General features: G+C 37.8%; 1 protein-coding gene across 1 annotated transcript in view; it reads left to right on the top strand.

Annotated features, from left to right (window-relative positions):
• The window catches only part of NBAS (NBAS subunit of NRZ tethering complex), a 319324-nt gene that overhangs the window by 182524 nt on the left and 119648 nt on the right, over window positions 1-17152 (top strand). Inside the window, exons 36-38 of the mRNA XM_045549061.1 lie at window positions 1063-1230; window positions 4018-4131; window positions 4501-4624. Of these exons, the coding sequence (XP_045405017.1) occupies window positions 1063-1230; window positions 4018-4131; window positions 4501-4624 (406 nt within the window). The remainder of the gene's footprint in view (window positions 1-1062; window positions 1231-4017; window positions 4132-4500; window positions 4625-17152) is intronic.

The following is a 17152-nucleotide window of genomic DNA, read 5'->3' as shown; positions in this document are numbered from 1 at the left end:
TTTTTTCATTTAATTGAGACACTTAAAAAATAAGTAGAAGTAGACAGACACTAAACCAAGAATTTTATTTTTATAGAACAAATAATACATTGCTTTGACCAAATGTAGATGTTGTCCTTGTCCTTTCTGTTTAAAAGGCTGTTAATGTCTTAGCATTTTCTTCTCATGGAAATCTCTCAGATTAGTAAATGCATAGTTAGAATTTTTTGCTGATTGCTTTAAGACTGGCAGGAGGTTCCACATGAAAATCTTTTAAACACGATTAATTATCCACTTGTTTGGATGGAAAGCATGCCTTTTAACATTAAAGGTGGATTGTCTGAATCTTCTACTTTAGTCTGGGTCACAGTAACATCAGTCAAATAAATAATTTCTTTTTTGTTTTTTTTGAGACAGTCTCACTCTGTCACCTTGGATAGAGTGCAGTGTTGTTGTCCTAGCTGACTGCAGCCTCAAACTCCTGGGCTCAAGCGATCCGCCTGCCTCAGCCTCCCAAGTAGCTGGGAGTACAGGCATGCATCACAATGCCCGGCTAATTTTCTGTTTTTAGTAGAGACAGGGGTGTCACTCTTGCTCAGGCTGGTCTCGAACTCCTGAGCTGAAGCAATCCTCCCGTCTCGGCCTCCCAGAATACTAGGATTACAGGCATAAGCCACTTTGCCTGGCCCTTTATTTCTTAATTATTCTAAATAATACATACTTTAAAATGTGTTATCAAAGAAACAAACATGAGCGTCTCATTGTTGGGATATTAGATTGGTAAAAAATAAAGAACCCATTATTTATTTTATAAATATCCTAAAAAGGATTATGTAACCAATACATTGTTAGGATTTTTGCTTTCCTCAGTTTTTTTTTTGCAGATGATTCAAGGAGGAACATTTTGCTGATGTTAATGATGCTTTGTTTCACATTTATCTCATTACTAGCAAAGTTGGATTTTTAAATTTATCTGTCTTCATATCTAATGTCTGATCACTTTAAGCAGTCACATTATCACTCTCTTCTCTGTACTTATGAAAATGCCCTTTTTGTTCTTGCCATTTTGTTATTTTAACATAGGATGAAGTAAGTGTTCCGGGTAGCAGTTCAGCTGACCTATTGCACTGGACCACTGCTACCACCATGAAAGTCCTTGCCAACACCACGACTACCACCAGGGCGGTGCTGCAGGCTGTGAGCCACGGGCAGTGGTGGAAGAAGTCCTTGACTTACCTTCGACCCCTTCAAGTAAGCAATGAATCCTTTTTTAAAAAATCAGTTGTGTGATTTATATCAATTCATTAGCACTACTTTTCAGTTGTTTTACTGTTCTATTTTTATCTTCTCTAGATTATTAAAGTAATCTCTTAAGAAATATAGGCCTCCCATCAGATAGAGAATGAGTAATCTACTTTATAGAATATAATATACTCCTGACGAGTACTTGCAAAGGACACTAATAGTGAGTCAGGTAAGGCTTGGTTCAAAAATCAGAATTAAAATTTAGTGAGATGAAAAGGAAAGTGATTTTATCAATGGTTACTTGTCTTTGCTGTCTTTCTGTAGGCTAGTAGTTGAGCAGCAGTACTAGGAGCCAGCTTGGGGACTCTGAGGAATGAGCCTAGTGTAACAAGTTCTTGTTTCCATTCTGGGTAGGAGAAGTAGTAGGGCGACTGAGTTTGCTTGCTGGGATGTCTTACCCCGTAATTCCCCTGCTGTCTTTTCTGCATTCTCATACCACAGTCCTTTAGTCTCACACTGGAAAACGAAGAGGAAAAAGAAACATATGCCTGCTTGTCTGTCCACTTAATGCACTCATTGAGTATCTCATTCATTCATTCAGCAAATACTTATTAGGCATTTTCTTTTTTCCTTTTTCTAAAATTTTTTTTAGAGACAGGGTTTCACTTGACACTCCCCTAGGCTGGAGTGCGGTGGTGCAATCAGAGTTCACTATACCCTCAAACTCCTGGGCTCAAGTGATCCTCCCACCTTAGCCTCTCCAGTAGTTAGGACTACAGGAGCACACCACTGCACCTGGCTAATTTTTAAAATTTTTTTGTAGAGACAAGGTCTTGCTGTGTTGCCCAGGCTGGTCTCAAACTGCCAGCCTCAAGTGATCCTCCTGCCTTGGCCTTCCAGAGTGCTAGGATTGCAGGTGTGAGCTACCATGGCTGGTTATTAGGCATTTTCTGTATGTCATTCCTGTGCTAATCACTAGAAATACAGTGGGGATACATTTAAGTCTAATTCCCTTCCCCTGTGGAACTTGTATTTTAGCAAGGGACACCCAGAAAACAAAATATTTGTATAATAATGTAGTGGCAGGTGGTAATGAGCACTATGAAGATAAGCGAGATAAATGAATCATGATGGCACTGGGGCAGTAGAGTTCTGATTTAGATAGAGAAGTTAGGTTTCTCAGAAAAGGAATCTGTTTGAACAGAAATACAATTGAGCCAGATAGAGCAAGTACAAAGCCCCTGGTGGGGGAACATGCTTGACATCTGCATGGAACGTAAAGGAAGCCGATGTGGTTTGAGCAGAACGAACAAGGGAGAAGAATGGTAGGAGAGGAGATCAGAGTGGCGGTGGGGAGCCCGTCATTTAAAGCCTTATACAACTGGTGATAATGACTGTAGATCTTGTTCTGAGTAAGATGGGAAGCTTTTGGAGAATTTCAGCAGTGCGGTTGTGTGATCTAGCTTTACTTTCACTAAGATCATTTAACTGCTGTGAGGAGAGCTGCCTGTGGGGAGCAGCAAAGAGACGGGGAGATCTCTAGTCCAGTTCTCCAGGTGAGAGATGGTGGTGGTTTGGACTAGGGTAGCCATAAAGGGAGTGGGAAGTGGTCGTTTTGGGGGTGCATTTTGTGGACCTTCTGACGGTCTGGATGTGGGGTATATGGGAAAGAAGAGACCTAAGGATGATGGTCCAAACAGTTGGGTAAGTGAAGACACCATTTACTAAGAGGCTTTGTACTTGACTTTGGGGTAAGTCTGTGTATCTCTTATCACTTCAGGTATCACACTGGACTATGATTATGGCTTTTTTCCTGTCTCACCTGTTGAATTTTTTGAAGCTTTATGTCTCAAGTGTTTAACACTCTGCCTAATGATATAATTTTTATTAAATGTAACCTGCAATTTTTATCATCATTTGTGGCAGTGGCTTCGTTGTTTCCCCAGAGTATGCTTGGCATAAAGGAAGTGTACAGTAAACTTTGGAGGGATGGCTGAATGTCTTTTACTTGGCTCTTCCAGTAAGGAGCTTTACAGTCTATTTGGGGAGAACAAAACATAAAGATAATTAACTTTATACTAGAGATACTAAAGTACTTGCTAATCAGGAATGTTGGTGACAAGTCTTAAAGGCCTGCGTGGGAGTGGTAGTTGTGAAGGAGATGGAGATCGTGAAAGGGAGATAATCACATCGTCTTGCTTGGATCTGGCAAGGTTTCAGCAGGTGAGATCTGAGCTGGGCCTAGAAGGAAAGATGGGATCTAAGCAGGCAGTGAGCAGGGACAGGACCCTCCCAGTGAGGGGAAGGCGAAGAAGTCAAAAGGGTGCATGACATAGGTCAGTTTGGTTTGGGTGGAGAGTTAGCCTTTAATGTTAATTAACATGTAATAACCTAAAATGTTATTCTACATAGTTTAGACTTTAAAGCAGGGCAGCAACATGGATACGATGATGTTTTAGGGTGGTTATTCTGACTGTAGTATAGAAAACTTACCATATTTACAACACTTACTGCCTTAGTGTTTCTAATTCACTGATGTCAAGTGACCAGGAAATCAAAAGGCAGTGCATGGTGGGTTGAAGTGCTGCTCTTAGACTGTAGTCATTATTCTTACATTCTCTGCTGGGTATCTGTGTCACTCTTGCTTTAGGTTACAGGAAGCACATTGATCGATTTCTTCTGAAATCAGCCTTTTCTTCCTCTCTCTCTCTCTCTCTCTCTCTCCCTCTCTCTTCCTCCTCCTCCTTGTTTGCTTTCTTTTTATCCATTGTTCTTTTACTTTGTTTTATTTAGGGGCAAGAATTCGGTGGTGCTTATAAAATTGGAACTATAGCCAATGAAGATCTAGAAAGGCAAGGGTGTCATCCCTTTTACGAATCTGTCATTTCTAATCCCTTTGTCACTGAGGTAAGGACAATGTGCCTAAGAAGATAGATTTAATTGTCATGCTTTACATCCAAACAAAATTAAAAAAATATTTAACTCTCATGCTGTTGTAGACAGTATAAACAAAAACTAAAATTTTCCTGAAAATGTACTTCTTTGTCTTGGTTCTTACTCATGTTATTCATTGATTTTATGTGATTTGTTTCATATGTTATGATAGATTATGAGATTAAAGTCTATTTAAAATGTTGCATAAAATAATATGTTTAAATAAGTGATAAGTTATTCAAGTGACCGGAAGACATAAAATCCTTTAATTATGTTTTCTGAGATTATGTTCAAAGAAAAAAACACACCCTACGAAATGGTAAAACTGCTGCTTTTGTCTAGTCTGAAGTGACCTATGACACTTACCAGCACGTCCCGGTGGAAAGCTTTGCAGAAGTTCTGCTGAGAACTGGGAAACTAGCAGAGGCTAAAACTGAAGGCGAAGAAGTATTTCCGACCACAGAAGGTAAGAAAGAAGGTTCTAGTTTCTTGATAGTGTGTAACTCATATTAGGAGAACAATAACTAAGAATGTGTGAATGAATGAGAGTTAGGAGAAAGAAATGTTTTAGTAATTTTGAATTGCTTAACTTGACTCCATAATTCGTTCATTTATCCATTCATGTATTCATTTGTTTAAAGCATTTATTGAGAACCTACTTTTTTCTAGACATTTGTTTATATTGAGGATTTAAAAGGTTAAATAAAATGTAATTCCTATTGTTAAGTTGCTAATTATATAAAGTGATTCTCATAGTGAATGGTATAAAGTGCTCAATAAATATTTCTTTCCTGTTTTTATGCTTAATAGAAGGTCAATGTATATTTGATATTCAGAATTTTCTGGATGGCGGCATATCTTCCCGTGTAGTATTTTTTGAAAAGACAGAAATGTATGCAAGTTTACCAAAGATAGTACATTTGTACTTCTTTTCTCTTTAGCTTCTGTACTTCCTTCCAAGGTTCTGTGGTAGTTTCCTTGACTTTATTTATTCAGTTCCTTCTCTCTCTGCTCTGCCATCCTTCCTGAATACTCCATGATTCAAAGGCTGCTGGAATTCCAGCTGTCTTGTCTATATTCTGTGCATCAGTGAGGAGAAAAGGGGATGAACAAAAGCCATTTTCTTGGATATCCTATCCACAGTTTACTCTTACATGTTACTGGCCACATCTAACTGCCAATAAGCCTGGACAGTCCCTCTTTTAACTGAGCACATTGCTGCGTGGAGTAAAATTTGGGAAAATGTACACAGGGAATATGACTGCTACTTCCCCCCAAAGCTGATAGTATAATGCATTTTTAGATAAGTCTTTTCTTTCAATCAACATTTATATGCAGTGGGAAGAGGAGAAGCAGATACTACTTCCCTATCCACTGTGCAGGTTCCTTGAGTACTGAAGGTTTTTACTGAGTATATTATTTTTCTTTCACTCTGAGATGCATGTTTTTCTACCTCTTATCATTCTCTAATCAGGTATATTTCACAATTATGGATATGTTTCTTTTTTTCACCAAAAAACTATTATTACATTCATGACAGTTGATATTTAACATGTAAGGGGAGTGTAGTCATATTACTCTTCCCCTGTTTAATTATTCTTTATTACTTTTTGCTTTCCTTTTCTTGTTATTGTCTTGAATCAGTTGCCCATGGATTAAATATGATTGGTTATTAGGGTAGTTTGTACAGATAGGATGTGAGACCTTAAGAAAATATTGGGTTGGATGTGGGCGTGTCACCTATGGATGGGCACATCAATGGACTGAAGTAATAACTGGTATGTTTACATGTATTGGCTTATACAGTTATGTAATATTTTTATTATTTAGTTTTAAAAACACAGGCATACCTCATTTTATTGTGATTCACAGATATTGTGTGTGTGTGTGTGTGTTTTAAATACAAATTGAAGATTTGTGCCAACCCTGCATCAAGCACGTCTATTCAGCATGTGCTCACTTCATGTCTCTATGTCACATATTGTAGTTCTCACAATATCTCAAACTTGTTTTATTATTATATCTATTATGGTGATCTGGGATCAGTGATCTTTGATGTTACTACTGTGATTGTTTTGGGATGACATGAACCATGCCCACATAAGACAATGAACTTAATTGATAAATGTTGTGTGTGTTCTGACTGTTCCACCAACCAGACATTCCCTGTCTGTCTTTCCCGCCGCCCCCTGGTCCTTCCTTTCCCCTGAGACACAAAAATATTGAAATTAGACTAATTAATAACCCCATAATGGTCTCCAAGTGGTCAAGTGACAGGGAGACTTACACATCTCTCACTTTACATCAAAGCTAGAAACAGTTAAGCTTAGTGAGGAAGGCATGTCAAAAGCTGAGACAGGCTGAAAGCTTGACTTCTTGCAGCAAACAGTTAGCCAAGTTATGAATGTGCATGAAAAGTTCCTGAAGGAAATTATAAGTGCTACTCCAGTGAACACACGAATGATAAGAAAATAGAACAGCCTTATTGCTGATATGGAGAAAGTTTCAGCGGTCTGTATAGAAAATCAAACCAGTCACAACATTCTCTTAAGCCAAAGCCTAATTCATAGCAAGGACCTAACTCTCTTCAAGTCTATTAAGGCTGAGAGATGTGAGGAAGTTGCAGAAGAAAAGCTGAAAGCTTGCAGAGGTTGGTTCATGAGGTTTAAGGAAAGAAGCCATCTCCATAACATAGAAGTACAGGGTGAAGCAGCCAGTGCTGATGTAGAAGCTGCAGCACATTATCCAGAGGATCTAGCTAAGATCACTGATGAAGGTGGAGACTACATGAAATAGCAGATTTTCAATGGAGACAAAACAGCCTTATGTTAGAAGAAAATGGAATCTAGGATTTGAATAGTGAGAGAGAAGTCAATGCCTGGCTTCAAAGGACATGCTAACTCTCTTGTCAGGGGCTAATGCAGCTGGTGAGTTTAAGTTGAAGCCAATGCTCATTTACCATTCTGAAAATCCTAGAACCCTTAAGAATTATGCCAAATCTACTCTGCTTATGTTCTATAAGTGGTACACCTAAGCCTGGATGACAGCACATCTGTTTACATCATGGTTTACTGAATATTTTAAGCCCACTGTTGAGACTTACTGCTCAGAAAAAGATTGCTTTCAAAATATTACTGCTCATTGACACTGTACCTGGTCCTCTACAAGCTCAAACGGAAATGTACAAGAAGATTAATGTTGTTTTCATGCCTGCTAACATAGCATCCATTCTATAGCTCATGAATCAAGGAGTAATTTTGACTTTCAAGTCTTATTTAAAAAATATATTCCATAAGTCTAGAGCTGCCATAGGTAGTGATTGCTCTGATGGATCTTGGCAAAGTAAATTGAAAACCTTCAGGACAGGATTCACCATTCTAGATGCCATTGAGAATGTTAACTAAAAAAAAAAAAAGAAAGAAAAGAAAAGAAAAAATAATGAGGTTTATACTTTGGGAAAAGGAGAGTTTTATTTCTCATAAAGGATAGCAGCCTGTTGGGCAGCCATTCCAACCGGCTGAAAAGCAGAGCCCCAGCCAGAAGTCAGTGCACATGCTTCACAGGACAGACAAAGGAATAAGATTTTATATGAGTAGGGTGCTCAAATATACGTATTTAACAAGCTATAGGAGCAGTCATGAATATTTATGAAAAAGGGAAATCACGTGCATTTGCAATTGTGCTTTATCTCCCATCCCATCATTGCCGGAAACTCAGTTTTAAGATGTTTCTGGGGTCCCCTTGGCTGAGAGGGGTCCATTCAGTGAGCAGAGGGCTTAGGATTTTGTTTTTAGTTTTCAAGAACATTTCTGATTCATGGTAGGAGGTTAAAATGTTAACATTAACAGGAGTTTGGAAGAAGTTGATTACAGTCCTTACGGATGAGTTTGAGGGGTTCAAGACATCGGTGAAGGGAGTAACTGCAGGTGTGTTGGAAATAGCAAGAGAACTAGAATTTGAAGTGGAGCCTGAAGATGTGACTGAATTGCTGCAATCTCATGATAAAACCTTAACAGCTCAGGAGTCGCTTTGTATGGAGGGTCAAAGAAAGCAATTTCTTAAAATATAATAGAATCTACTCCTAGTGAAAATGCTATGAACATTGTTGAAATGACAACAAAGGATTCAGAATGTTACCTAAACTTAGTTGAGATAGTAGTGGCAGCATTTGAGAGGATTGACTCCAATTTTGAAAGAAGTTCTACTGTGAGTAAAATGCTGTCAAACAGTATCATATGCTACAGAGAAATCTTTCATGAAAGGAAGAGTCAATTGATATGGTAAGCTTCATTGTTGTCTTATTTTAAGAAATTGCCATAGTCACCAAAACCTTAAGCAACTACCCACCCTGATCAGTCAGCAGCTGTCAACACTGAAGCAAGACCCTCCACCAGCAAAAAGATTACAACTTGCTTAAGGCTCCGATGATCCTCAGGATTTTTTAGCAATAAAATATTTTTTATCTAATATAATGCTATTGCTTACTTAATAGACTATAGTATAGTGTAAAGATAACTCTTATATGTACTGGGGAACAAAAAAAAATTGGTGTCAGTGGATTCACTGCAATATTTGCTTTATTGCAGTGATCTTTAGCAGAACCTGCAGTTTCTCTGAGGTGTGCCTGTACATGTATGTGAATTTGAATGCCTCTCATACAAGAGGGATGCTTTACAAAGATGCAAAATAATAGAACTACATTGTTAAAGTTCTTAAAAGTGGATGCTTTCTTAGAGTATACCCTCTCAAACCATATATACTATCACATTTCGTACCTTTTGATCATGCCAATATATCTGGAACAGATGTCTTTGGCTATTTTATAATGTCAAATATTTGTCAGAAACTCAGCAGAATTGAAGAGTGATATAGGTTAAATGAACCAAATTAAAAATTATGGTAAAAATGTGATTCCTGACTTTGGTTCAGAAGTAGGTCATGATACATATTAAACTCCTCAACATGATTTGACTTTTTAGAATTTTTTAATAAAGTTGATGAAAAGATTTTTATGGAGACTAGCTAAGGAATATTGATCATTATTTATTTAGCTAAATGAATGATTTAATGGCTAATGATTTCCAAATCAATAATATGGGCAACTTTTCTCTGAATTTAGTTCTGGAATTAAATTTATTATAGATTGCTCTCCAGAGGCACTTATTTTGCATAGAATTAGTGCTTGGAGGCTTCGGCATGATTTCATCTGATTTTGGCTGTATAATTTGTTTTAAAAATGCATTGAATTCAAGGTTTAGGAACTAGCATTACAAATTAAATTCATAAACACTACTAAATGTAGGGCAGGAGTTGTTTTGTTTTGCTTTTTTAGTTTATCTTAAATGGTAAAGTCCCTGTGATTCATTCTCTAGCCAATATGACATCTTGTGGATCCCAGTGAGACCCTCTCTCTGATCAGTCTACTTACCATCGACTCTGAAATTTTTGTCACATGTTTCTTCTGATGGTTTGCAGATTCCAAGGCTGAGAAGCATCCTATGTGTAGGGTTTAAATGCAACTTTTTTAGAATCTTTGAGTCTCCGTAAGGGCTGCTAAGACAGTTTTGATGCCCAGAGGTAGAGTGAGGACTGATATTTTCACCTACTCTCATCAGTTTCTTTTAACAGTTCATCATTTAGCAGGGGCCTGGGCTAGGCACTTGTAGAGATTAATGATCTGGGACCAGTGTGTGGGAGAAAAAAGATGTCATGAGATAATTTCAACAACCATTGTGTTAGGAATTATGAGAGAGATTTGATTCCTTTCCTTTCAAACTGAGGTCATATGGAGTGTGGTGTACTTGGTGCCTATGATTCTTCCAGTCTTGAAGAAGCTGGAAGGTCGTGGGGCTAGTGTGGCCAGACACTCAGCTGGCTAAGTGCATGCTGGAGACCAGGCATATATAACTTGTCCAGAGTACCTTTCAGGAAATCTCCTTTGGGGAATAACTGATAGGAGCCTGAGTATTTGACATAGTTACCAGAGAGGATTTTTTTTCTCTTTTCTTCCCCTAACACTCTATGGAGAAAATTTAAAATTCACGGGAGAATTGAAAAAATTCTACAGTGAACTCCTATATACCCTCCTAGAGTCTACCATTAACATTTTACCATGCTTGCTGTACATATATTTCTCCACCGCTCTATCTGTCCACCAAATTCAACTTATTTTCTGATGCATTTCAAAGTAAGTTGTAGACATCAGTACACTTCACTCTTTGATACTACACTGTGCATATCTTTAACCAGAGTTAATATTTATTACTTTTTATGAGATTAAATTTACAATGAAATAAAAAATGTTAATTGTGTGACAACCATATGAATACCGACACACGCAGCACTTGTGTAACCCTCACTCCTATCAAGATACAGAACATTATCATCACCCTGGAAAGTTTATGCCTCTTTTTAGTAAACATCCACTCCCACTCCCTAGAAGGCAACCCATATTCTGTTTTTTCCCCAGCATAGATTGGTTTTGACTGTTCTAGAATTCATTAGGTGAAATCACAGGGTATATATTCTAAGAGTGGAATTACTGGGTCAAAGAATATGTGTTTGTTTAGTTTTGTAACAAACCATGACTCTTACCTACTAGCTGTTGTGGTTTTTCTGGGCTCTAGTTCTTCAAGACTACAGGTTTTCTGAATTTTACCTGCCTATCATGGCACAGACAGGGGCTTACCCTCAAGATAGAAGCTGTGAAAATGGGAAACTCACCAGCACCATTTATTCTTCCAAATGGCGACCTCGCTCCAGTTTCTAAGTGCTTTAGGTAGCTCTCTAGTCCCTTCTGATACTTGTGTTTTATACTTTATCTGAGTTTATATAATAGTCTTCATCTGCAAGAGGGCTTTTCTAATAAGAGAACCCAATCACCCAATCTTAAATTGAAGAATTTAAATAGCATTACTCTCCTGGATTTCATTGGAGTTCATCAGATGCCAGTGAGGTTAAAGTCTGAGTCATAGTTCCCCCTGAAAAGGGAATAGAAATCCAAGGTGCCTTTTTCTTAGGATAAATTCTGAGGAATCAGCTCATGAATGAAGGCTTACCTTGTGGAGAGAATTTTGACCATCCTCCAACTGTTTTGGGTGGTTGAAATAGATGTCAAGGACCCTCTAGGGAAATAGGCCACATGGATGTTCAGGTGGGCAAACTCTACCCAGCTCAACACCAGTACGGGAGGAGATGCTGCACTGAGCATTGGCTTAAAGTGAGAATTTAAAAAACACATAGCAATAGCTGCGAAATTTATAGTTGCATGTATTGTTTGACCCAGTAGTTCTGATTCTAGGAATTGATCCTATGAATGCATTCATACACATTAAAAAAGTGACATATGTTCATTGTTTGTAATAGCATAGAACTGTCAATAGCCTGATAGGTACTGATAGGGAAAGAGATCTATCTTGTTTTGCATCTCCTCTTTCTTTTCTTTAAGGATGAACTGCCTTTATGAGTTTGGCTAATTTATATAAGCTTCAAAGCCTGTGTAAAAACAAGATAATACTATCTCCTTGCAGGGTTTTGAGATACTTGGAACTAATTCATGCAAAGCATCTGTCTTGTATTTGCCTTATCAGAGGAGATATTTTAAAAAGCCTAGGTATTTTTATTTTAGAATAATTTTAGTATTATTATACAAAGAAATGGTATGAGCACAGGCAGAGAGTTTGGGTGTCAGACTAATTTGGCTGGTGTACAGGATAGGTTTAATTGCAATTAAAACCACAAATTAAAGTTTGCCCATATTTATGGAGACTTTAAATGTCAAATAAGAATTTTAACTTATTTTTTTAAGAAATGAGAAACTAATGAAGGTTTTATTTTTAAGGTGAAGAGTGACATCATTATTCAGTGCTTGATTAAAATAACTATGAAACTGTTCTAAGAAGGGATTAGAAGGAGAAAGACTAAAGATATTACATAGAGTTTGGAGGCGATTGAAAGAGTCCAGTTTTTCAACAATGAAAGTCTAAACTAGAGTTCGTGGGAGTGAAAACAGAAAGCATGTGTGGAGTCCTTTGGAAATGATTCAACAGGATTTGATGATGGCTTGAATGTTGGTAGCAGAAAAGAGGGTGAAGTCCAAGATGACTCTGGAGTTTTAAGTTTGGCTTATTGGGAGAATAATGTATTATTTTACAAATATGAAAGATATTGGGTAAAGGATGACATATTTGGGGTAATATTTGAGTGGCAATGTCTACAAAGCAGTTGGTGATGTCTTGTGAGATGGGTCAAGCCTAGATATAAATACTGGGAAAATAGACTACGATGCCAGTTGAAATTAATAATGTAGTGGCCTGGCGCGGTGGCCCACGCCTGTAATCCTAGCACTCTGGGAGGCCGAGGCGGGCGGATCGCTCGAGGTCAGGAGTTCGAGACCAGCCTGAGCAAGAGCGAGACCCCGTCTCTACTAAAAATAGAAAGAAATAACCTGGCCAACTAAAATATATATAGAAAAAATTAGCCGGGCATGGTGGCACATGCCTATAGTCCCAGCTACTCGGGAGGCTGAGGCAGTAGGATGGCTTAAGCCCAGGAGTTTGAGGTTGCTGTGAGCTAGGCTGACGCCACGGCACTCACTCTAGCCAGGGCAATAAAGCGACACTCTGTCTCAAAAAAAAAAAAAAAGAAAGAAAGAAAAAGAATATAATTGAGTTCTTCAAGGGGGAAAATGTAAAGTGGGATTAAGAGATAGTGATGAAATAACAGAATACCCACATTGAGCAGTCAAGGAGGATGAGGAGGATCATTTAGATGTAGAGACTCAGTGTCCCTGAAGCCAAAGACTATCTAGCAGTGTCTAGGGCCACAGTGAGATCCGAGAGAAGAAGCAGAGAAAAGGCCATTGGGTTTGGTGACCTTTGGAGACAGTGTGAGTTGGGACCCAGGGTTGGAGGAACTGGAGGTAAGAGTGAGTTTCAAGGTGGTAGATGCAGAGGGGCGGACCATGCACTTACAAAGTTCGGTGGTGAAAAGAAAGGGGACTGTTGAGTTAGTCCGAATGGAGAGTTGCCAAAGAAGAAAATATATACACATATATATATATATATATATATTTTTTTTTTTTTTCTTTCCCAGGACTGAGATGATTTGTCTGTGTGTTGGCACAGGGCAAATAGAAAAGAAACTTACTATGACTCTAAATCCTCTTTTGTAAATTGAGGAAAACAGCTAACTTCTTCGTAGAGAGGTTGTGAGGGGTAACTAATCCAAATGATTGTTGAATGCTCAGTGAGAAGCAGCAAAGCAACAATAAATATGGTAGCAGAAGTGTTTCCAATAATCAGGTGTGACTGTTTAAGTCTGCTGTTGCTTCTTGGTGAAATTAGTCTTCGTGCTTAAATGTAGTTGTTAATTTGTTAATTGATTTTTATAAAATGGAATTGTCTCTGTTACTACTATGGTAGTTATTAATGAAAGAACTTATCATCAATCATTTTTAGGGGGAAATCAAAACGTGTCATAATTGAAGAAAATGATTTGCTCCCTCAAGCCCGTATTTTTTAGAGGGCGAAAGAGAACCTACTTCGTGCTTTCCATGGTAGAGAGATGCTGTGCACTTTGTGTACTTTACTTCATTAATCCTAATTTACACAGGAGGCAAATAATGCTCAGACCTCAAATCTAAAATTCTTTGAAAGCCAAAAAGCTTTTTTGTAACTTGTTTGGCATCAAAGCCTGAACTAAAGTCACATGAGGCTACTTATAGTCTTTGTGTATCTCACTTAATAGAGTATTCAGATGTTTCACAGCACAGATGTTAATGTCTTTGATTATTGGGTACTTCCAGACCATCCTGAGGGCATCATGTAATGCATGGTATGTGTACAGCATAAACTTCTAAAGTCCAAAACCGTCTGAATTCTGAAACTCAAGAGTTAATGTAAATTAGTGGGATACCTGAGCTCTGATTCCAGGACTTTCTGGTTTTGAAAATGGTTTCCTTCCCATTGTGTCATTCTGCCCAGTGTTGTAGGCCATAGATTCATTGAGTATTCATAGATTTTGTTTTAGTTGTTGTTCTGAAATGTACCTGGGATTTTGATTTTATTCAGGTATTGGCAAGACTCACGGACATGGAAATGATTGTCATGAAGGAAGAAATTTATACTCACAGATTCCTAGAAACAGGGCAGGGCACACCACAGGTGGAGAAGCACCCGGGTGGTCCAGGGACAGAAGGAGCCAGGGAAAGCATGGACAAAAGTCTTTGGTTTTCATGGGAAGGAATGGGCGAGACAGGGTAGGCAAGCTTGGGCAAGCTTAAGATTGGAAGTATGGATAATTTTGGTGGGCCCTGGGATATAGTGGTGGTCTTTGATTGTCTCTTACCTGGCTGTGGGGTGATTAGGACAAAGGCTATTGCCTCTTGAAGTGTAAAACCAAGATGGAGGAGGTGGTTCAAAGTCTGGGCACTGGACTGGTTGGTTTATATGTCAAAGGTGTACTCACAGGTAAGTTGTTTGCCCCCTCTAGGAATTAGATAGACCTGGGTGGGTCAGTCTTTTCAGGATTAGCAAAGCCCCTAAGATGTCAAGGCAGGGTGAAATACTGAAAATAAACAACATGATCCATACAGTTTTATCTATGAAGTAAAGTCTATGTGTAATAGATATTATTCATTTAGAGCAAAAATTTATATTTTAGGGTGATGATATTCACTCCTTAGTAAAAATAACAATGATGACCCTTTAAACAACTCTCTGAAGGCAATTTTTTATTACTGTGAGCTCATGGGAATTATATATTCCTTTTCTTTTTTCCCTATTATAAGCTTTATTCAATTACATATGTTCAAAAATTTTAGTGACCATTTTTTGAGTTGTACCTATGATATAATAAACTGTTTTAAAAGTAAACCTACTGGAATTTATGAATCCAGATGAGGATTCTGTCTTTCAAAGATGTCTCCTAGAGACTATGCCTTCATTCCAATAATGTCATCATTGCTCTTTTTTGTTGGTTTTGTTTTTTGTTTGGTTGTTTTTGCTTTTGTTGCTTTTTGCTTTGAAATTTTCTTCAGATCTATAGCATATTCTTCAGAATATCTTCCCTGGTAGCATATCCTCATCCCTGGAGAGTGCTTTGGTCTTTGGATACAGGCGAATGCACATTAAATAAAGTAAAAGATTGAACTGACATTATCATAAAAAAAGTTAGTTGTGACTAGAAGATAGTCAATAATATGACTTAATTTTTCAGGTGAGTCTGAGATTGGCTCCCATCACAACTCCAAGAAGGAAGGTCCTCCAATAGCTAGAGAAGCAGCCATCTGTCTGAAGAAAGGGGTCCTAAGGGGCTCTTTTGAAAGAGACAGTGCTAATTTTGATGAGTGGGTTCAGATATGCTTGTGTGCAAATTGGCCTCTTTTACAGTTAAAGAAAGGAAATATAAGAAGAAAATTAACATGAGGGTGGATACAACTACATGAGTTTGCTTTATTAAAGACTATAAGAAAGGAAATTAACAGAAAAGAATTATTAATATATTAAACAGTTGGATTTTTCCCCCTCAAAATAAGGGTCCTGAAGGACTATGAGGCAGATACTGGATGGCAGAATGTATAAGGCAGACATAAGTCAAAATGACATCCCTGTGTGTGTGGTCTATGTATATGTTTGTAAAGTATGTAATTTCTAGACTTTAAGTAAATCTTTCTCAAATAGTGCAGAATTTTTGGCAGATTAAGTCTGAATATTTTCTCTTGCTTTATCTTCTGGTGTCTAAAGTTTACAGCTTAAGCCCTTCATCTTTCCATTTTTAGTAATCTTCTAGTGTACATTGATCAATTTTATACTTTTTTTTGCTCTCATAATTGTTTGTACAAACTTTAATTTGGGCCCTTTGCATTAAATTATTTATTAAATTATTTGTTTAGAGAGTTTCTCTTGCCCTCTCGTCTGTTTATTCCTGAAGGGCAGGGACTCTGATTCTTACCTTAGGGCACTGTCTGGTTCAGAAAAAAGTTCATTGATGTTGAATGGAGGAATGAATTCGGAAGTAGGCCTTGAAATGAATAGGTTTTGATTAGAAAACATCTCTGAAACTGTACCATTCCCTGGGAGTTGGGAGGCCTGGGGCTGACTGGTGGTCCATTTGGTTCATAAAGTTCAGGAAATGAGTATTTAGAGAACAGATACTCTCTTTGCTGAAGCACAGTGGAGAAATCTGAGTAGTTTTTCCTCTGTGAATCATTCCGCAGGGAATTTTGAGTTCTGGGTCAGCCTCTGACACTTCATCCACTTGTTGCTCCTCACTCTCCCACATCCCCACTGCCCAGAGTATCAGGTGAACATAGATTAGACAAATGACTTAAATATTAGTCCAAGTAAGACATAATTACGAAGGTAAATCTCCTAGAAGAAAATCATACGGTGCATTAGCAACGTCAAATATGATTTACTTTGTATTATTCATATACTGTTCCCCTTTATTAGTGCAGATCATGAGAGTGTGTTTCTTAAAAAAAATTAAAGGTTTGCATTGTGATTACATATGACTACTGAGTATTTGTCACTAGGGCCCTAAGTGAATAGAATACATCCTTCTTAAAAAGAACTGTATATAAACACAGACCTTATTGGCAAGGTATTCTCATATTGAAGCTTTGACATAGGCAGGTTGTTGCTTGAATAAAAATTTTTGTGGAAAAGGAGTTTTTAATGGCTAGGATATTTTAAAACATGTAAACATGTTTTAAAAGCAAGAGACTGATTTTATTTTTGTGGAGTGTGATGAAGAGCAGTATTCTAAGGAGGAACAAAATCATGTTATCGTCATTGTAGTAATTCTATATTTGCACTCAGGAAGCTATTATTTTATTGCTGTGATCATATGGTCACCTTCCACATTAGCTATCGTTGATATACATAATTTTATAGCACAATCTATGTCTTTAAAACTTAAAGACCCAGCCTTCAGCAATCATCCTTACTGATGTCTTTCCACTTAACTTTGCAGCTGCTCTAACAGGATTTCC

Source organism: Lemur catta, chromosome 4 (genome assembly GCF_020740605.2).
Source record: "Lemur catta isolate mLemCat1 chromosome 4, mLemCat1.pri, whole genome shotgun sequence".
In the NCBI taxonomy this organism is placed as follows: Eukaryota; Metazoa; Chordata; class Mammalia; order Primates; family Lemuridae; genus Lemur; species Lemur catta.
This window is presented reverse-complemented; position numbering and strand designations above follow the sequence as displayed.